The sequence below is a fragment of the Neovison vison genome, chromosome 13 (assembly GCF_020171115.1).
Source record: "Neovison vison isolate M4711 chromosome 13, ASM_NN_V1, whole genome shotgun sequence".
NCBI lineage: Eukaryota > Metazoa > Chordata > Mammalia > Carnivora > Mustelidae > Neogale > Neogale vison.
Window position 1 is genome coordinate 31,441,245 of NC_058103.1, and position 21,344 is coordinate 31,462,588.

Sequence of the window (21,344 nt, forward strand, 5' to 3'; positions counted from 1 at the left end):
CTCTTTAATCTGAAGGGCATTTCATTCATTTGGGCAGCCAAATGAAGTGAAAATGGTATCATCACACAATCTTAACCTACAGATGGACTTTGCGCCATTGGAGGAGGTTGGTCTCTGGAGGAGGTGACCCCTTCTGATGGACGAACTGGCCAAAAGATGCTCTTCCCCCCGGCCCAGAACAGGTGAGGATGGCAGCAAGGCACAGGGAGCTGGCTTGTCCCAAACCCAGAGGGAACTCAGGGCAGTCAGAGGAACAGGAGTGGGCATGGTATGGGGACACCTGGGCTTCCTTGGCAAGGCTGAAAGCAAGAGTAAGAGCCTAGCACTCCCAGTTTGCACACTCCACCCCCGGGCCTGGCACAGGGAAGGCTCTGTGGCTGTTAATGGAAGTCAACAACAGCTGGAGGCCGCACAGGGTGGTGGCCAAGAACCTGGGGTCGGATGGATCCGCCTCCACCATGTGTTACTCTGTGACCTTGGGCAGTCTCCTTCAGCTCTCTAAGTCCCAGGTTCCTTACCTATGAAAGCAGGGTAATGATAGCACACATACTTTAGGGTCCCTGGGGGATTAAATGAAGAAGTAGAGGCCAAGCATTTCCCCTGGCCCCAGAGTCTTAGCCGTCTAAGGTGGCAGTGTTCTCAGCAAATGTGGAAAGAACCTGGGCTTCCGGACCCATCCCCATGAATAACTAGTCTCCTCGGTTGGACTGCAGGGATGGACCACAGGTGGGCAGTGGCCACAGTCCATGCAGGCTCAGGTTATACAGGGGCACGCTGGCGGTAGGCCAGCTAAACAGATAATAATGGAACTAAGATCTTTATGACCACTGTGCCGGCAACACCAAACAAGATCAGTGATAGAACATTTCTCTGCACTGGAGTGGACGGTACCACTGCCCCCCCTCCCTTTGGCATGCCCCCACCCAACAGCCAGCTCCTTGCTTAGACATGCCTTGCATTTCTTACCTTTCGCACCAGGTGGATGGGCCTGTGACCCTGGACAAGGCCTTTGACTAGCCTGGGCTCTATTCTGTCACTGAAAATGAAGTGGTGGTACGATACGAGGCGCTCTCAAGGCCCACAGCCTTACAATTAGGCAGCTTTGGGAGCGCTTCCCCACCGCTCCGGGGCTGGACCCAAACTCCGCCTCCCACGCCCCAAACTCCACCTCCACGGCCCAAACTCCACCCCTATGACCCAAACTCCGCCTCCCACACCCCAAACTCCGCCTCCCACGCCCCCAAACTCCACCTCCACGGCCCAAACTCCACCTCCATGACCCAAACTCCGCCTCCCACACCCCCAAACTCCGCCTCCCACGCCCCCAAACTCCACCTCCACGGCCCAAACTCCACCTCCATGACCCAAACTCTGCCCCCCATGTTCCCTCGGAACCCAAGCACTAGGAAGGGGTTAAGCAAGGCTATTGCATTGGTTCCGGGTTCTCCCTTGTTCCTCTCAACACCTTCAGAGTCATCCTGTGGCTCAGAGGCCCCATCCCCAGAACAAAAGTCACCATGCCCATCCCACATTCCCGAAGCTGGCTCAGGGCACCTACTCACAGGGGTGTTTGCAGTCGGCTCTGTAAATAGGGCATGCTGCTGGGACAAAACGTCGTGGGTGAGGACGTGGAAGGGAAAATTACAAACCAACCGGCCTGTCTAAATGATTTCTCTCTGTGGAACCTAAAATGGCCAGGCATGGTTCACCATTGTTGGAAGCACCGACCTCTGCCTTCCCACACAGAAGAAACTGAGGAGTGGAGGAAAACAAGATATAAATTCTACAGCAGATATTTCTTTGAGGATGGATCATCCCAATATAGAATATAGGCACTTTTTTTTTTAACTTTTCCCCCAGAGCATCACTGACTCACATCCCCTCAAATTTTAGAAAAGGCTCCATCTCTCCTGCCTCACGCTATTAAGTGAGCTCATGTGACCCTTCCACCAACAAGAATATGAAATGTTTCCCAGTGGTTTTGCAATGACAAGTACTGAGAAGTGGCAAGCAGTCTTCTTTCTAGTTTTGCTCAGTAACTTCATTGACCTTGATCAGACAAGCTCTGTCCTTCAAGGACAAGAGCTAGCAAATACACATTTAGGCAAGAAGGAAGAAGGGGGCACATGCTGAAGCAGAGATTGGTGGGAGGAAGAGAGAGTTTTTAATTTGTCATAAAAAGTGTCTAACTTCACTCTTCATCTCCCAAAAACACTTACGTGGGAGTGTGTTTATAAGACATATACTCCGCCTTCTCGCAAAGCCATTTTACAAATAAACACAGAATGAGGATCCTCAGAGCGGAGACCCTAGTTGACTTCTAGCAAATGGGAAGGAGCAAATTACAATACCTTAGAGGGACCTGTAGTTTCAGGTTTTTAGTAGCAGAGGCCAAAAGAAAATGCCAGGGCACATGGTTTTGCTATCAGCACCAAAAACCGCACAAACTCACCTACTGAAAACAAAACAAAACAAAACTTTTGCTGTTCAAGCAAGGCCCAAAGGCCGATCACACTCTCCCCTCCCCTTGGCCCGTCACCGCACCCCCGTGTCCAAAGCAGATGCAGTGCGGCGAAGGAGCAAGACAACTGGGAAAACTAATTTTAAAAAACGAGGAAAAATGAATGCGGGGCTGGGCTCTCTGGGGCCTCCAAATGTGCGTACGGGTCCTGTCTGCAAAGGGAAAGCTTGAGAAAGGCCTTTGCTGCTACGGAGAGGGCCAAAGGCATGACCACCCTTCCCTGTCCCCGGCTCTATTCTCTGGCCATGACGGACCAAGACACCTGCAGCAGATAGATGGGCAGGCATCCAGAAGGCCAGTTATAGAAATAAACATCAAGGGTTTGTTTTTATACAGATATTTTAAATGCTCGCAAGCCCAGACCCGTCCTCGGCTGCTAACGTTAGCGGATTACTCATTCTTCCTTCCAATCACGTCATGTATGAGGTTCCAGGTGGCTGCGGGGTATTTGCTTACAACGGCTACCGCTGGTTTCCCTGAGAGCTGTTTATTTTTCCAGGCCTCAGGTCATTACATCACCCCGTGGTTTCTGGGCAGGCCAAGAGTGCTGGTTTGGGGGATGGGGGATCCGGCCAGGAGGTGTCGTTGCCTCAGTGACCCCGCATCCCAGTCACCGCAGCTGTCCCGGCAGGAGCTTCCCTGGTGAGGAAGGAGCGGTCCAAATGCAGCCCAGGGGCCCACAGCGGGCCGAGAGGAGCAGGGCTCTGACGCCAGCAGATAGGAAGGAGCAGGGGTGCTGCGAACATCTGACCGGCCATGCAGACGGTGAGGTAGGCAAACGCTCCCACGTGTGAGGAGACGGGGCTGTGTTCGTGGCAAAACTTACACGAAATGATTTTCACCCTGTAACCCTGCTGACGGCTCTGTCTCAGGGGAGCAGAGTTCCCACATGCTCCCACATTCAGGGATGTCTGGAAGGAAGCTCTGCCGGGCAAAGAGGCAAGGGAGGAAAAGCAAGTGCTTTTGGATTTCACCCCCAGGGTCAAGTTCTAGGGCCTTCTCAAAATCCCAGATCAGATCATGAAGGAAGTTAATGAAGAAAGGAAAGGAAAGGAAAAGAAAGAGATGGGGAAGGAAGAAGAGAAGTCGAAGGACCCCACCAGTGGCTCCAAGAGGTAGCCAGCCACGAGGGAGCAGAAGGAAAGGGCCTGTGCCATGAGGGTGTCACTGTGCTGCTCCAAGAGAAGAGGTAAGGCTCACACGACCATATTTCCTGAGAGTATTTTCCCAGACAAGAAAGCACAGAATTCTGTCATACAGAAAAAGAGAGAGAGAGAGAGAGACTTCTATAAATCATAGCTGTAGGAAAGTGTCTGCACATAGTAAAATTAGAAGCAGTGGGACATGAAATATGGGATGAAGAATGAGACAAAGCCTAGTTTTCATCATTTCTTTAATCTCTTTGTTCTCTTCTATAAAATGCAGATGATTAAAAAGATTCTTATACTCTAGTTATATTAAGAAATGCTTTGGTAGCCAGCTTCTGATACCAAAAGCTCCACAAGAGTTCATATTTGGTCCTAAAAGCAGAACACAGTCTCCGACCAACACTCGTGTGTGAGAGGATGGCCGGTGTCAAGTTCTAGGGTGTCAGCTGGCCAGGTATGCCGTCTCCCCAAAGGCAAGAGAGCTCTTGGTGCAACAGAGACCAGAATCAGAGACAGGAGCCCAGAGGGGCAAACCCATCGACAGTGAGGCTGCCAAGTCCTCAAAACGCAATACTGACCACGGGGAACATAAGACAAAGCCTTAAAAACAAGGATCGACACCCCCGGGAGGAGAGAAGGAGACAGGATAAGTCTGCAGGCATATGTGTCATGTTATTGCAAAGCTTCAGCTGCCCAGTGGAACCTTTCCAACATCAACAGTCCCCAGGCCAGAAAACAAACCTGGCGTCACAGGGTCTGAGTGTGAAAGAAGGATGTTTGGGGTGGTAGAAGGGACTAGCATGTCCTTCTTGCCTCTAAGAGAGAGTGGGAAGAGCGCTCACCTAGACTGGCTTCTGAGTCCTGCTTCACCCTTTCCATGGGTGGGGGGTGAAGCTCTCCTAACCCAGAATCTTCTGGCAAACTCCAATGGGAAACTGCCTCGGGGGCTTGACCCAGAGGCTCCACTCTGTACCAGAGCCAGCTGCCCAGACACGAGTTATCACTAACATGTTATCTGACTTCTCATCAACCCACATGAGATAACATGAAGAGCGCTTTGGCACAAGATTTAAAGATATTCCATCAAGAGTAGCCATTATTTTTTAAGTCATTCATGATATACCTAACTCTGTGTTAGGCATTTCACATATATCGTTGAATCCTCAGAAAAACCCTGCAAGGCACTCAGAACCTTGTTTCACAACTAATGAACTTTCTTAAGGTCACTCAGCCTCTCACGGGAAGCCAGCACGGGAAGCCAGGTCTGCTGGTTTGTCTGATACCGAAGCCCATGCTGATGCCATTATGAGGTTTACCACTTCTGTATAAAAATGATCCCTAGTGGGGGCACCTGGGTGGCTCAGTGGGTTAAGCCGCTGCCTTCGGCTCAGGTCATGATCTCAGGGTCCTGGGATCGATTCCCACATCGGGCTCTCTGCTCAGCAGGGGGCCTGCTTCCCTTCCTCTCTCTCTGCCTGCCTCTCTGCCTACTTGCCCTGCTTGTGATTTCTCTCTGTCAAATAAAAAAAAAAAAAAATCTAAAAAAAAAAAAAAAAAAAGATCCCTAGCTCTGCCCACAAAAGCCAGACGTCAGGAAGCCCCCCCCGGCATCCATTTGTGAGAGAATACACCAGAACAGAATGCCGAAGCTCGGCAAAGGTTCACGTTGGACAGGGCAGGGCCACTTGAGCTGCCCCAAGTTCCTGAGCTGACAATGCAGGCTTCCGTGGGCATGTCAAGAAACATCTCCCGAGGCATGGTCCCTTCTTCTGCCTGGTCTATGAGAGGGGCCAGGCACCAGGAGAAAGACAACCCCATGCACACATTCCCATCCAGATGCTTCTAATTCAGACCCACAGACCAGGGGCCAACAAATTGCTTTCTGTAAGGTGTCAGATAGAAAGCATTTTAGGTTTTGCAGGCCAGACAGTCTCTGTCACAACTATTCAGCTCTGCTGTTCCAGCCCCCAAACAGCCATAGGTGATATGTAAATAAGTGGGTGTGGCTGTGTTCCAATAAAACTTTATTTGCATGAACAGGCAGCTGGCTGTCAATTTTGGCTGTCAATTTTGGCTGTCAATTTGCCAATCCCTGCCTAAATGCCTTTGTGACACCATATTTTTTTATACATAATTCCATCAAAAGGATGGACAGGTACTCCGTATTACCACTTGATCATAATGGAGAAAGTTCTCAGTTTACCAGAAAATGCCTAAGGTCTCGATCTCTGATAATTATTGCTGACCTCAGTTACTCCCAGGGAGGCTTTGGCTATCCCTGAACTTTCCTCTTCTACACACTAACCTTCCAGACATAACTGGGGCCAACCAGGGAAAAAATGAAGATGGCTGGGTCACACCAACAACAGGAAGGCAGTTGTACCTGCCTGGATACCATTTCTCCATGAAGACCCAGTAGTCATCCAGTTGGCAACTATCCAGGACAGGTAGGAATGGAAAGCTGAAGAAATCTAGCGGAAGCAAACATCAGATAGCTTCATATCACCACTTTACTTCGCTCTGAGAAAAGAGCCCAAGAACACAAGCACTCCGTTCTCCAAGATAAATCATTTTCCCCAGCCCCACCCCTACTAGCTGGGACCCAGGATAAGTTACTTCCTCTTGCTCAGCCTCCATCTCTTCTCCTGTCCGATGGAGGCGATAACAACACTTATCTCATTGGGTGGTGGTGAAGCTTCAAGGAGATAACACCTGTAAGGTGTGCAGGATCTGAAAGGATGATTCCAATTTTGGTGATGACGACGATGATGATGATGGTGATGATGGTCTTTTCTGTCCTCCCCCAGAGCATTCAAACACAGTGAGCTAGATTCTATAATAGATATAATAGGCAGGCAACAAAGCCCTTGTCCTCACAGAGTTTAGAGCCTTGGTAGAGAAATTAACCACTGGTAGATGAAAACAATTTCTGGAAGCAACTGCTAAATGTCAAGTGAGTGTTCCAGGCAAACGGTGATGCAGGATTTCAGAGAGCGCTGACTGTCCTAGCTGCCACTGGTCACAGAGTGACAATAAAGCCTCTAAATAAAGGCTTTGCCAATTTTCTGGGAGGAGGTGGGGGCCAGGGATAGGGGGACCACAGGCACCAAAACCATGTCACTTTGACTTATCACATTTGTCTAACAGCAAGAGGGGAGGTGGAAGAAGGGTCTACCAAGAAGCTTGAATTAAAGAATTCTCACTGTAAGTGGTATCATTAACATTCCCATTTTTCCTACCGCAATGATGATCGCAATAACTAATGTACTTTCAGCTTCTCTTGTCCTTACTGTTTACCACTTAGCCAGGCACTGGTTAAGCACCAGATAGATAGTATCTCGGTTAACCTTTACCCAAAGTCCTTCAAGGGAAAGATCATGACCCCAGATAGAGAACTGAGGTGCTGGAAGGATTATTTCATTTGCCTGGATCTCTCGCTAAGTGCAGGAGCCTGAAAGCAAATGCAGGTTTTGCTGATTCCAACACCTGTGCTTTAACCACGGCACTGTTCTGTCCAAGACCCTGGCCCATGGGACTCTCATGGTCTTCTTCCCACCCCATCATCCCCTATCTCCAGCTTTTGTCAATCAGGGAACCAGATACATGCGGAGGTACTGACCCGCCCACATCACAGAGAAAATCCAGAGCTGCTGCATGGAGTCATCAAAATGGGTAACTTCCTTCGTACACTTGAGTTCCCCCACTCCCACCTTTAGGCTAGAGCTGGCAGATGGATACACCTAAAGGGGCTCAATGACAGTCCACTCACTAATTAAAGGTCTTCTAAAACTACCCATCAGTTCAAAGGGATGGATCTTTTGTTTATAGACCTTGATATCCATAGGAAGAAAATGATATGGCTGAAATGAAATTCACCAAATTTATGCAGGCATAAATTATGCAGAGGGGCATTTCTCACAGTGAAGTCTTAGGCGAATAGAAGGGTGATTTCCCCACGATGGAGATACAGATTGGCTTTGTTAATACACTTTCCTGTCGGTGGACATCCAGTCTTTTCTGATGGTGAAGTGAACTTTATTGACTTTGGACTTCATTGATGATAAACGAACTCTAAGAAAGAGTCCTATGAATCTGATCACCCTCCAAAACCCGTCACCCTTCTACAAGGAGCTCAGCCAGTACCAAACCTGACCACTCACAAGATCCTCAAAAGATGAGACCAGAAATGACATGACTGTAAGCAACTATTTGGAGCCTTAAAAAAATACATAGAACCGGGGCTCCTGGGTGGCTCAGTTGGTTAAGCAACTGCCTTCAGCTCAGGTCATGATCCTGGAGTCCCGGGATAGAGTACCACATCAGGTTCCCTGCTCAGCTGACCTCTCCTCTCCTGCTCTCTCTCTCTCAGATAAATAAATACAATCTTAAAAAGAAAATCTTAAAAATAAAATACATAGAACCAAGTCTCCTAAGCCTTGAGGTCCAACATTTCCATGCCAGGTCATTTTTTTTTTTTCAAATTCTTCTGCATGGCATGTAGAGAGTCAATTAAAACAGAAAAACATACAGTCAAAAGATTTTTTGCTAAAAGATCAGCTCCTCATGAAAGATGATACCTGAGCTACTAATTGAAGAAAATTAAAGTTGGAAGGGATTCACTCATCTAATCTCGCTTTATAGCTGTAGAAGTTGAAGACAAGACACGTTAGATGACTTGCCAAAGCCCATACTGCGGGTAGTCACGGAGCAACTGTGGGGCAACTGTGGGGCAACTGCAGGCGATTCGTGCACAAACACAATCCCAGGCAGATTATTTACCTGAATTCCTTACATTGGTGTTGTTCAGTTTGGAGTCCTTGATTACCAAGTGCTTAATCCACAGAGTAGGAGCTGTAATTTCTGGGGCAGAAAAAAAAAAAAAGAAGAAGAAGAAGAAGAAGAAGAAGTAGTGAGAAAATCTGGACAAAGGGTGTGGTTAACTTGGAGGGTAGCCCCCAGGCTTCAGGAACTTTTTCTAAAGCCTGAGGCATCAAGACTTTGAGCTTTCTTCCTCATTTCACAACCACTTTGTCCCAACACCTCTCCCTTCTCACTACGGAAGCTCCTCTCCCCGCCAGCTCACGGGAGCCAACCAGGGCCTCCCCTACTCAGAGGCAGAGTGGTCTAAGTCCAGAGGCGCTGAGCCGGCTCCATCCAGGAATAAAAATATTATCCCAGGAGGTGAGGAGCATGGGCCAAGCCAAGTCTCTCTCAGCTGCTTCCCTGGAAGAAGATTTAAAGGGGATAAATCAACAAATGAATGCCAAACAAACCACAGAGACCATTTTGGAGGAAATGACTGAGCCACAACAGATTTCAGCTTGCTGAGACTCTGTTCCACATGGGAAGGAAAGTGGTGAGTCCAATGTGTGCGTCAATATCCTTCCGAATGGTTTCTCATGGACACAGGTTGAATATCCTCCATCCAGAGAGCTTGCGGGGGACCTCTAGGCCCTTTGGGGCTTGGGTCACATGATGGACAAGTGGTATGAGAATCGGGAGGACCCTGAACTCAAGAGTGATGAGTCCTTCAGTGAAATTGCTGGGGCGATCTCCCAAGGTGACATGGTCTCCATTTCCCATCTGATCCCTCCAGATCCCCGACTTGCCAAAAATCCAGGAGATTTGTGGATCACAGAAACATCTGAATTTCTAGGCATGAACACACGTATGTATGTTCCACTAAATAACCAGTTGTAAAGGAGAGCTCACATGTCAGTTCTTCTACCTAGAGGTGGGTCTCTGCTCGGGACATCCGTAGGCACAGTACTGACCAGTGGCATAATTTCTTTTTACTCCTGTCTCCCAATCCAGTCTGATGATCCAGGTCTGGATACACTCAGCTGAACGCTGCTCAAAGTTTGCTGCGTATTGCACTGACAGCCGAACCCCGGTGTCAGACTTTCTAGAAATTGCATTTTGCCAAGCTTCCTACTTCCCCTCATGGGAGCCTGGAGTATATGGCAAAGTGCACTGAGGAATGTAGGCCATGAGCAGCTCAAACTCAAATAGAGGCCAGCCTTCTGCACCCCACACTCCTCCTATCTAGCCCTCATACCCCCAGGGACATTCAGCCTCTATCTACCTACCAGCAATACTATGTCTCTTGTCCTAGAATTCCCTCTCAAATGCTCTCAAGGTCCAACTTTGTCAAACCAGGTCCACTAACCAATCTCTTTCCTCCTACTTTCCTACTATACCCCATACTCTCCCCCTCTGTCCATACCAATCCCCCCACTGCCCTGATTCTTCCCTTCCCCTTTCACAATCCAGCCCGGGTACTGTCTCTTCACACAGTCTTCCCCCAGACCACTGTGATTTCCTTTCTCGCAAAAATGTCACTAAAATAAAAACTAAGACCATATAATTTAACATCTAAAGCTCTCCAGTAGTTGCCATTGTCTTGAGAGCAAAGGCTTCATCTCAACTACTCCTTCTTGGCCCCCCAGAGGCCTACCACAATGGTGGGCACAGAGAAGGGACTTGTAAGTGTTGGTTCATCTACTGAAGGGACAGTGCTGGCCTGTCTTTCTCAGCCATGGATCTTTGGTCTTGGCAGCTCAAAGGGTCCATCCAGGCTGTGTTATTGTTGGACATCAGCAGCCAGGCAGGAAGCCTGGCTAGAACAGAGGGCCTTTCCAGAAGTAGAGAGTGTACCAGTTCCTGGGAGGATCTGCATTTTTTTTAAAGGTTAAAACAACCCAGCCTAACCTGGGAAAAACTGAAATTAAAAAAGAAAAAATAATAATAAAGTTTATACAAATATCCAAAGGAAAGATGTTCCTCAAATCTAAAAATGGGTTGGGAGTATATGAGTCGGAAGTGATACAAGAGCTTACCATCTCCATCGAACACGGGCTGAGTCTCCATCGTGGGTGTCGGCTTCGACCCGTCATCTGAATTGAGAGTTAAAAAGAATCGAAAAGAGACTACCATTATTGAGGTAAATACTATCTACTCTCCAGCACTGTTGAATGATTGGGGTTTGCACATGGCCCGGCCAAGTCCCAATGAAAAGACCAAAGAGAAAGGAAAGAAAGAAAGAAAGAACAGGAAGGAAAAAAAGAACCACAGAGAGACACCAACAGTAAGACAAATCCAGGTGTATGTTCACCATCCCAGGGGTGGGACAAAAGGGAACTCAACTGTCATGGTCTTGGAAGGCCCTTCCCCATCAACCCACGTGACCTGGCATGATGACTATCAGCTGTGGTCCTCCCTGCAGGAAAGCTGGGGTGTGGGGGTGGGGGTGTACCTTCCCTAGCTTCTAAGCTTTGGGCCAGGCATGTTAGGGTAAGGCTGGCATACTTCGTGGCCTCAAATCCTGGTGTCCCCAGTTCTTACCTGTCCTTTTGTGAAAGGAACCAGCCGAGTACCTAGTGGCTCTCATTGAAGAGCTTCAGGAAAACAAGAGGCTGTGCTTATTCCCTCCCAAACACCTAGCTATTTCTCTATCCTCCCCTAAAAAGGAAGAAAAGGCAGGAAGGACCATCCTCTCTCTCGTATGCTGAACTGGAGAGAATCAGGAATCCCTAGAATACTTCTAAGTATGAAACACTGTGCCCACCCATTCCCAGGGAGATTTGGGGGCAAGCAAGATAGAAGGGGATGTGAGAAACTGAAGCCTGAACTGGCTTTGAAATTTCTACAGCAGATGACGGGAGCACGAAGTTCCCAGGAACAAAGTCCTAATGCACAGGGTCCCAGCAGAGAGCCGGCCGCTCTCCACAGAGCAAGAATGTCTGCAGCGGAGGAGTGAGTGTAGACTTTGCCGTCCTTCAGGACTCTGGGTTACTTCCATCAAGATCCCCCAAAATCTCAGTGCAGGTCAGTGTCTCTCAACTTTTCATTACTGCCCAGCTAAAGAGCATTTTTAGACTTTTTCTTCCTAATCGCCTTCCTAATGAAATATTCATAACACAGACACTGCGTGTATATCTGCTTCTGTACTATATGTGTATCTGTTCTTTATATGAAAAAAGAACAAGAGTTCTTTTGTCCCCCTGCCTCCCCCCACCCCCAGTCAACTTCCCTTTCTTGATATCTCTGCCTCCATTGAGAATGCATAGTTTAGAGATTTCTCTGTGTTCTCCCTGGGCAGGGGCGGGGTGGGGTGGGGGAAGAAGAGCCCTGTGGTCTCAGGCAGTGGGATGATTACACCATCCCCCAGAGATCTTGTACAACTGAACATTACATTCTCCGCGCACTATTTTTTGGTCATTTCATTCATTTAACTGCTATGTATTTATTTATACTTATTGGTTTGTTTTGCCAGTAGTTCTTATTTTTAAGAAGAATAAATACCAGTTATTATAACTGGTATAATAACTGGTATTTATTTATTTATTTATTTATTTTTATTTTTCCAATTTATTTTCAGAAAAACAGTATTCATTATTTTTTCACCACACCCAGTGCTCCATGCAAGCTGTGGTATTTATTTATTTTAACGGAAGAATAATCAACATACACTATGGTATTAGTTTCAGGTGTACAACATAGTGGGTTGGTGTTCACGGTCGTTACAAAATGATCACCCCAGTAAGTCTAGTTCCCTCTCTCACCACACCAAGGTGTCACAGTTATTACTGGATATAGTCCCTGTGTTGCACACTACATCCCCATGTCTTATTTATTTTATAACTGGAAGGTTATACCTCTTAATCCCCTCCACCGAGTTCATTAACAATGGAGAAAGCAAGTTCTCAGAGAGTCTGTGTGACGCCAGTCAGATCAGCCTTAATAACAAACCCCCCACCACCCGCCGCCATTTGGAGCTCCCAAAACCTTTGGCCGACTTCCCTGCATCTTATCAGGGAGGGAGGAAAAACACAGAGTTCTGATCCCTTTCTTGAGCGTCAGACTCACACCCCACCCTTGGGATCTTCAGACTGGAGCTCTAGAGAGACCCTAATCGTGGCCAGAGGCTGAGGCCAGCAGCCCACCGTCGGGTGACACATGACTCTGCTATTATTCTCCTCGGCTGACACCAAGACCCAGCTCCTACCGGGGCCGAGGCGACCCTGCACCAGCTGACAATCATCCCTAGGAACAAGATATGGGCAGGGGGAGAGGAGTGAACTTGCTGGAAAGCTCGTTTGCCTCCAACCAGAGTCCAGAACAGGCATCTTTTGATGCACAACCATGTAAGTTTGATCTGGAAGTCATTGAAGGAGAATAAACACAGAGCAGAACCGCACAATGTCACTTTTTTTAATAGCATCACTTCCCCTGACTCTGTTAACACCTCTTTCCACTGAATTCAATCAGCCACTGAATGAAGGCTTGTGGCAGCTGCAAAGCGCATTTGGTTGCTCCTCCAGATGCAGAGTTCACAGTCTAAGGAGCCCGGCCCCACAGGCTCAGGCCCTCCACCTGGGGTGGCTTCACTTTAGGGGCCTCCAGGGCCACAGAGGGAAAGGGAGAAATCAAACATTCCCGGAGGGACAATGGTGAGAACCCAAGTGAAAAATGGCTCCTGCGAGATTTTAATATTCAACTAAAAATCCCCCCATATTCCAAGAGCCGTAGCTCTCTCTGGAGCAGGGTAACAGAGAACATTCTGCTGCTTCCTCCCACCAATCCGATGACAGTCTCGGGCTGCCCATCTGGTGTAGCGATCAGCAAAGGTCCGTTGCCCAGGGGAGGAAGGAGTGTTTCCAGTCTCCCGGGAAAGTTTGGCACTTGTGCGGGCCCAGGACCTCCACGGTTGCCCAGATGCAGGCCCAGGGCCCGAAGCACCTGAAGGCACGTGCGGGCAGTGAATCTTCCTGCAGGGCGGGGTCACCACGGGTGAGTAGATACAGCCAGACCGCCACAGTGGAGGCCCTAGACAGAAATCTTTATGAAGTGAGAAAAGACAAGGTGCCCTGCTGCCAGGAGAACCACCTGTGAAATTCAGCTGCCCAAAGGATGAGAAGCCAAGCCAAAGCCAACAGGACCCTCTGACCATCATCTCCGGGCACCTGGGCCCCTGGCTCCCAACCCAGCAAACAAGCACACCCTTCGACCAAACACAGGTCCAAGGCCTGGGTCCAAGGTCCACATCAGTTCAGCTTCCTGGCAGGCCTTGGGACAATACCAGGCCCCACACGGAGCCCTGGGGAGAGAGAAAAGCTTCCGCTTAGTCTCCCCGTATCCAGTGGGGGCACACTCCATATCCTGGCTTTACATCCAAAAAACTGGGTAACCTGAGCCCCTCACTTTTCTTCTCTGGGTAGTGATAGCTTCTTCTGAAATGAAGGGTGCCCCAGTCTTGGCACAAGGTGCAGGACTAAAGATTTAAAAGCTCAGGAGCAAGGACTTTAAAGGTATGAATGCTATGAGTATAAAGCATCTTAACCAACTGCTTACTTTTCAAATTGGATTTACAAAATTAAAATCCTATCAAAGTTTTTAAATTAAAAAAAAAAGTAAACCTTTCAACTCAGTAAGAAGATGAACAACCTGATTTTAAAATGAACAAAATACTATAGTAGACATTTCACCAAAGAAGATGCACGGACAGCTGAAGGATGCCTGAAAAGATGCTCAACACAATTAGTTATTAAGAAAATACAGATTAAAACCACTATGTACCTACTAGAATAGCTAAGATTTTAAAAATAGGAAATACCAAATGTTGGCCAGGGTGTGGAGAGACAAAACCCCTCATTCCTTGCTGTGGAAATAGAAAATGGAGTAGCCATGCTGGAGAACAGTTTGGCAATTTGTTTGAAATGTGAAACATAAACTTACCATTCGACCCAGAAATTCCGCTCTTGGGAATCTGTCCAAGAAAAAGAAAAACATGTCCACCCAGAGACATGTGTGCAGAGATCCATAGCACCATCACTTACAAAAGCCTCAAACTGGAAACAACCCAAATGTTTGTCAACTGGTGAACAGGCCACAGATGGGAATAGGGCCCTATCATGGAATACTACACAGCGACGAAAAATAATGAATTCCGAATACAAGTGACGCTATTGATAAACTTCAAAAACATTAGACTAAATGAAAGAAGCCATGTACAAATGCTCATATTGTAGGATTCCACTTAGATGAAAAGCTTAGTAAAGATAAGTCTATAGAGTCCAGATCTGCAGGTGCCCAGGGCTGGAGGAGGCAGTGGGGTGTAACCAGAAGCCGGTCCAAGGTTTCCTTTTGGAGTGATGGAAATGTTCGCTGGTAATGGCTACACGATGCTCTAAATGTGCTAAACTCATTGAACTGTATGTTTATGATGGGTGAATTTTATGGTATATAATCATGCTTCAGTAAAGCTGTTAGAGTACCAGTGTCATCTCAGATTCAACCTCAGGCAGCAGCCGCTGAATTATTTCAGTGATCCTTAATTGGCAGGGAGACTCCCATATATTTTAAAGAAAAATGTATCTCAATCTCAGTTGACACGTAAGTTCATGGTGATGTGATATCTCGTGCTCATTATTGGTGGTGCTTTTGGACCTCACATAGTAGGATGTTAGTCCTCTTTAACACCACTACACTCTTCCAGAACAAGAAGAGGAAAGGAAACTGCAAATGCCAATTCGAAGATTATCGTTTTTCTTACAGGGAGAAAAATGTAAATTCGGAAACAGTGACGGGCGGCGGGGAATAAAAAGCAAAATAAAAAATAAAACAAAAAAAATTTTTTAAAAAAAGGCAAGCTTACACTCATGACTAAATGAATGAGGCAAAGCTGAAAGAATTTTTCAAGGATGATGTCAAGATCTGCAATAATGAGACCATGTTTTGCAACACTCCATTTCAGGCAGGTGGCTTTCCTCATCTAGTCTCACCAATGGCCAGCACAGAGGACGTCACTGGGCAGATAAAAAGAGATGGCGTCGCAGAGGAAGAAAGTGATTTGTTCTGGGCCCAGAGGCAGGGAGCAGCTCTGGAAACTGCCCAGGCCCAGGGTCCTGGAGTTTGGCCTTCCAGTTTCTCCAACCCCCAACCCTGTCTCTTCCTAAGGTGCAGCCCCGAAAAGCCGCACCCCCCGCATGGGTTCCGCGAGCCTGTCCAGACAGTGGGTTTGTGTGACAGCACAATTCCTTGCCCTGAGAGAAGGTCTGGCCCATGCACAGACAGCTGGAAGTCACTTCGACCCCTGATGACACCGTTCAAAGCCTCCTCTGTTTGGCTTTTTGATTCCTGATTGACATTCTCTGGCAAGTGGAGATAAATGCAGGCTGAGGACAAATGTTGATCCGCTCTGACTATTCTCAGCGAAAGACTTTTCAGAATAACAAACAAAACAAAACAAAAAATCAAAAACATTGGTGTGCTTAAGGGACTGAATAGAACCCAAGAGGTCCAGGGAAGCAGGGCCCGGCCTTTCAAGGGGCTGGCGAGTCCGCCGAGGAGTTAATTGTTCGGGTGTACAATGAGTTTATTCTGACCACATACAAAGAGCTTTCTCTTCCAGGTCCTTCAAAAGCAAATGTGTCAAAGGGGCCAGAGGAGGAATCTGTATTAATGGCAGCTCTTGGGGTCTCTGAGACTGAGGAGCCTTGGAGAATGAGGAAAAAAGAAATCCCCCACCCCGAGATTCGGAAGATCTCTCGACGATCCCAAGCCCCCTTTGATTCTTGGGCTCTGCCCAAGCCATGTCCATCACCGGCCACCCTCCCTTGTGAATTCTTTTAGACCGCCATTGGTCGTCTTTTACAAAGACATGGAGAGAAACTTCAGCCTGGCAGAAGTACTGGAAGGTTCTTGCTTTTGACGGGACCACATTTATGCCAGAGCCACCAGCCCCCTTAGCTTGTGACTCAGGGACCCAGTATGGAAATTGGAATGATGTATTCTGGGCATCACAGGGAGACACCGGTGCCTTTTGCAAAAGTCCCTTAAGACCCTGACCCAAATCATGTGAGGAGGAGGATGGAATTTTAGTCAACATTTCCTGAGATGCATGTCCCAGGAACAATGAAGCTCAGACATGTACTATGAGCTTTCCTAATCCTGACCTTTGAGAACAGCGGTTATCTGGGCACCTTGGGTCCTTTCCAGAGCAAGAGATCAGTGTTTTACATTCCATCTACCCACCTGCACACTCCCTCCCAAAAGAAGTAGAAACAAGCTCAAAGCTGTTTTTTTGCAAACAATTCCCTACATTCTCAAGCTCCACATTCCCCTGAATAAGAGCAAAAACATGATGCTGGTGAAAAAAATAGACCAGACATGGAAGAAGAAGAGAAGAAAGAGGAGGAGGAGGGACAGGAGGGGGGAAAGGAGGGGAGGAAGGGAGAGGAGGAACCACCAGCAGCAGAGTCAGTTCCGAACTGGGTTCACAAAGAGAAGTGGGCTAGTTTTTTTTAACTCTTTATTTTGAAAAAATGATAGATTCCCAGGAAACTGCAAAAATAATACAGGGAAGTTCCATGTACGTCTTGCCCAGTTTCCCTCGATGGTAACATCATCATAGCAAACCTAAATACATAGGCAACCTACAAATATGTAGGTTACCTCATTGTACAATATCAGAGTCAGGACTTTGACAGGGGGGTCATCCACGGACCTCATCCACATTCTGCCAGTTTTACGTGTACTCGTGTGTATGTGTGTCGGGGAGGGGGTATTTCTTTGCAATTTTATCCACGTGCTGATTCGTGTGACCACAATTAAAAGACAGAACAATTCCATCACCATGAAGATCTCCCTCTACGGCCCCGTGATCATCACACATGCCCGCCTCCACCCCATCTCTCACCCCTGGCCACCACTGACCCTTTCCCCATCTTTACAATCTTGTCTTTTCTAGAATGTTATTTAAATGGAATCATGCAGGAAGTGACCTTTTGAAACCAGCTTCTCTCACTCTGCATAATGCCTTTGAGGTCTATCCAAGCCGTGGTTTGCACACACGGACGTGTTGTGCCCTCTTACCGCTAGATCGTGTTCCACGGGGTGGAGGCACCGAGCTGTGTTTCACCCACAGAAGGACATCTGAGTGGTTTTTCTCTTCGGCTACCACAGATAAGGCTACTGTGATCATCCACATTTGGGTTCTTAAGTACACACAAGTTTTCATTTGTCTGGAATAAAGGCTCGGGAGTACCATTGCTATATTATAGGATAACTGTTTGTTTTGTTTTTCACTCTGTAAACAAACTTCCAAAGTATATCTCTCAGAGTGTGTTATCATTTTACATTTTTACCAACGATGTGTGAAACATCCAGTTTCTCCACAGCCTTACCACCATTTGGTATTGTCACTATTTTTTTTTTCTTAATTTTAGCTATTCTAGTAGGTGTGTAGTGATATCCTCTCACAACCTTAATTGGCATTTCTTTATGGCTAATGATGTTGAATATCTTTTTGATGTGTGTATCTGCCTTTTGCATCTGAGCTCTGGTAAAATGTCTATTTATGGATTTTGTCCATTTTTAAATGGAACTGCTTTTTTTTTTTTAAAGATTATTTATTTATTTATTTATTTGACAGAGAGAGATTACAAGTAGGCAGAGAGGCAGGCAGAGAGAGAGAGAAGCAGGCTCCCTGCTGAGCAGAGAGCCGGATATGGGACTCGATCCCAGGACCCTGAGATCATGACCTGAGCTGAAGGCAGCAGCTTAACCCACTGAGCCACCCAGGCACCCCTGGAACTGCTTTTCAACAGGTTGAGTTTCTGAGAGCTCATTACATGTTCCAGATAGAAGTCCTACACTGGATATGTATTTGGTAAGTATTTCCTCCCAGTCTGTACTTTTTTTGTTCTCTTAACAAGATCTTTCAGAGCAAGTTCTTAATTTTGATGAGGTCAGATTTCACAAATTTTAAATTTGGGGGATCATGTGATTATAGTTCTAAGACAAAAAAGTTCTAGACTCATCTACCTATGGTTTCTGAGAATCTCCTCCTATATTTTCTTTTAAAAGTTTTAATCGTTTTACATTTTACATTTAAGTCCAAGATCCACTTTGAATTCATTTTTGTGTAAGAAAATGGGGTTTGGGTTGAGGGCTTGGGGTTTCTTGTTTTTGTGTTTGCCTACAGGTATCCAGTCGCTACAGTGCCATCCTCCTCAGAACTGCTTTCTGTCTCTGTCCCATCAGTTTGCCAGCCTTGGGCAGGCCTTTCTCTGCGTTCCTTACTCTGCTCCACTGATCTATGTGTCTATCCCTTGGCCGACACCACACTGTACTGAGTACTAGAGCACTGTAGGTCTTCACAGGGTATTATGATTTCAACTTCGTCACATTCTAGAAAAGGCAAAATTATGGAGACAGTAAAAAGAGCAAGGGTTGCCAGGACTGGAGAGCACAGAGGATTTTTAGGACAGCAAAAATACTCTGCGTAATATTGAAATGGTGGACATGTGCCATTATACACCTGTCCATTTCCACAGAAATGCCAGCACTGAGAGTGGGCGCTAATGTAAACCATGGGTCCTGGGTGATGATAACGGGTCAGTGAAGATTCACTGATTATAACGAATGTGTCACTCTGGCGTACATGTTGATAGTGGGGCACCTCTGCCTGTGTGGGGGCAGGGGCTGTATGGGAAATCTGTGTACTTTCCTCTTAATTCTGCTGTGAAGCTAAAACTACTTTTTAAAAAAAGAAGTCTTTTTTTTTTTTTTAAGAAAAAAGAAATGAAACAAACATTTTTAAAAAGGGAAAGGTCACAGCATTTGTTCGGAAGAACACAGGGAAGCATGAATTGAAACTTTATCAAGGGTCATGGGGGAGTAAAGCATGAAAGCTCTCTTTGTTTTTAAAAGAAATCAGAGTGATACCTCCCACTTAATTTTTCATTTTAAAAATGTTGTAGCTCTTCTAGCTCCACTGCCTTTCCATGTAGACTTTCAAATAAGCAGCTCTTGGATCTCTGTTTTCTTTCAGCTGGCCCAGAATTGGTACAGCAGGACCCCGAGAGTGGTGATTCGTTGGCCTCTCCCCCAGGAGCTGCGTGGTGCTCTGAGCCTCTGAGCTGGAGACAGGGGCTCAGATGTGGCCCAGAGACCTTGGTGTGCACACGCGGAAATCTCTGCTTCCATCCGCGTTCCTGGGCCATGCCTGGAACTGAACTCAAGGGATAGCGAGCCAATGAACAAATTCTCAATGGCCTGACAATCTCTGAGTCCTCACCTGGACCTGGGGGACCCCACAAAGGTACCAGGCAGTGGGATCAAGAACATGAATGGCAAGTCATCAGAGAGGGAGACAAACCACAAGACTCTTAAGTACAGAAAACAAATCGAGGGTTGCTGAGGTGGGTGGGGGATGGGACAACGGGGTGATGGGCACTAAGGAGGGCACCTGATGTGTATCAGCTGAGCACAACTGATACACAACTGATGAATCATTGAACTCTACATCCGAATCTAACGATGTACTGTATGTTGGCTAATTGAATTTAGATTAAAAATAAAAAAAGAACTTGCCAGTGGGCCAAGCTCATCCCAGGCAGCTTCCCCAAGAGTCTTTCCTTCAAGGCTCTGGCCATGGGGACTACCAACCAGGGCTGGGTGGAGGGGCCACCTAGTTTGCCTCCCAGCAGAGGTGACAGCTTCCCAGCACCTAGAAACCTGTGCCTCCTGGGGAGGCTTTCCCTCCCCCTGAAGGGAACCTCTCTAAGAAAGAGGCTAAGGGCCATTAGAATGTGAGTTCCACAAGGCAAGGCTGAGCTCTTATCGTGTTCCTTGTCGCCGGGTCCTCAGTGATCGTAACAAGCCTGGCACTTAGGAAACTCTCAGTAAATGTTTGTTGAATGAAAGAATAAGAAAACAAGTAGAAACACCAGAGGTTACACGTAACACCAGGGACTCAAAAGAATCCACGACTAGGAGGCTTGTCCAGATCCCTAAAACCCCTTTCCTCTCCAGTCCTTGAAAATGGGATTCAAACTCTTCATTTAGAATCCTCCACGCATAACTTTCTTTCAGAGACCCCAGCATAGGGACTGGGTGGAGGGCAGGGCTTCAGCACATGGGAGCCAAGCTGGGGAGTGAGGAAGGAAGGAGACAGGGCACACGTACGTGTGCTGGAGCACACCCACGCACACCGGTCTACACTGCAAAGCTGGTACCCTGACGTGCTGGGCTTGGTCAGCGCGGCTCGGGGCCCTGGCAGGCAGCAGCCACACACAGGCGGATGCGAAAGGCTGCCTCCCATGGGTCTGGAGCTGCCTAGGCCCGCTCCTGTCTCAGCAGGTGCTGTATTCGCATGACTGCGCCTCCCTGGGGAAATCCAGTGTGAGCAGAGGTGGACCTGTCGAGGTCGTCAGCTGCCCACCCCCACTACGTCCAACCCCAGATGGTAGGGAATCAGACTGTTGCCATCTGACGACCACGCTAACAGGTCAGCTACTGAGCTCGCCTCTCCCTCTGTGCTGGGGGAGAGGAAAGAGGGGACGCTGGGAAGAGGGTAGAGTCATTTGAGCAGGAGGGCCGCTCTACGTGTAGAAGGTCCTGAGACAGCCCGAGAAGTGCAGCTCAGGGCAGTGAGGCGAACTTCATTTGGGTGTGCTGACCACAGGAGGGCTGCTTCTGGAAGCCATACTGTCCCCGTCGTCCCGGATGCCTGCGGCCCATCACCCCTGCCCGAAGCACATCCCTCAGCCCTCAGTAAGCATGCTGCTGAACCCGTCACCCGAGTGACAGGTCGTCCAAGCTGGCACCAACCTGTAGACCAGGCTCTAAGAGAGAGTCTAAAAATGGAGATAGAAAAAGAGACCCCGAGA

The 21,344-nt window shown here is 47.6% G+C and overlaps 1 protein-coding gene across 3 annotated transcripts in view; it reads right to left on the reverse strand.

Moving 5' to 3' along the window:
• The window catches only part of SMOC1 (SPARC related modular calcium binding 1), a 150,328-nt gene that overhangs the window by 27,890 nt on the left and 101,094 nt on the right, over positions 1–21,344 (reverse strand). For 2 of the 3 annotated variants that reach the window (XM_044229506.1, XM_044229505.1), the window contains exons 6-7: positions 10,509–10,598; positions 8,449–8,529 (exon numbers count right to left, since the gene is read on the reverse strand). In XM_044229506.1, the coding sequence (XP_044085441.1) occupies positions 8,449–8,529; positions 10,509–10,598 (171 nt within the window). The remainder of the gene's footprint in view (positions 1–8,448; positions 8,530–10,508; positions 10,599–21,344) is intronic. The other variant, XM_044229507.1, reaches the window with a different exon arrangement.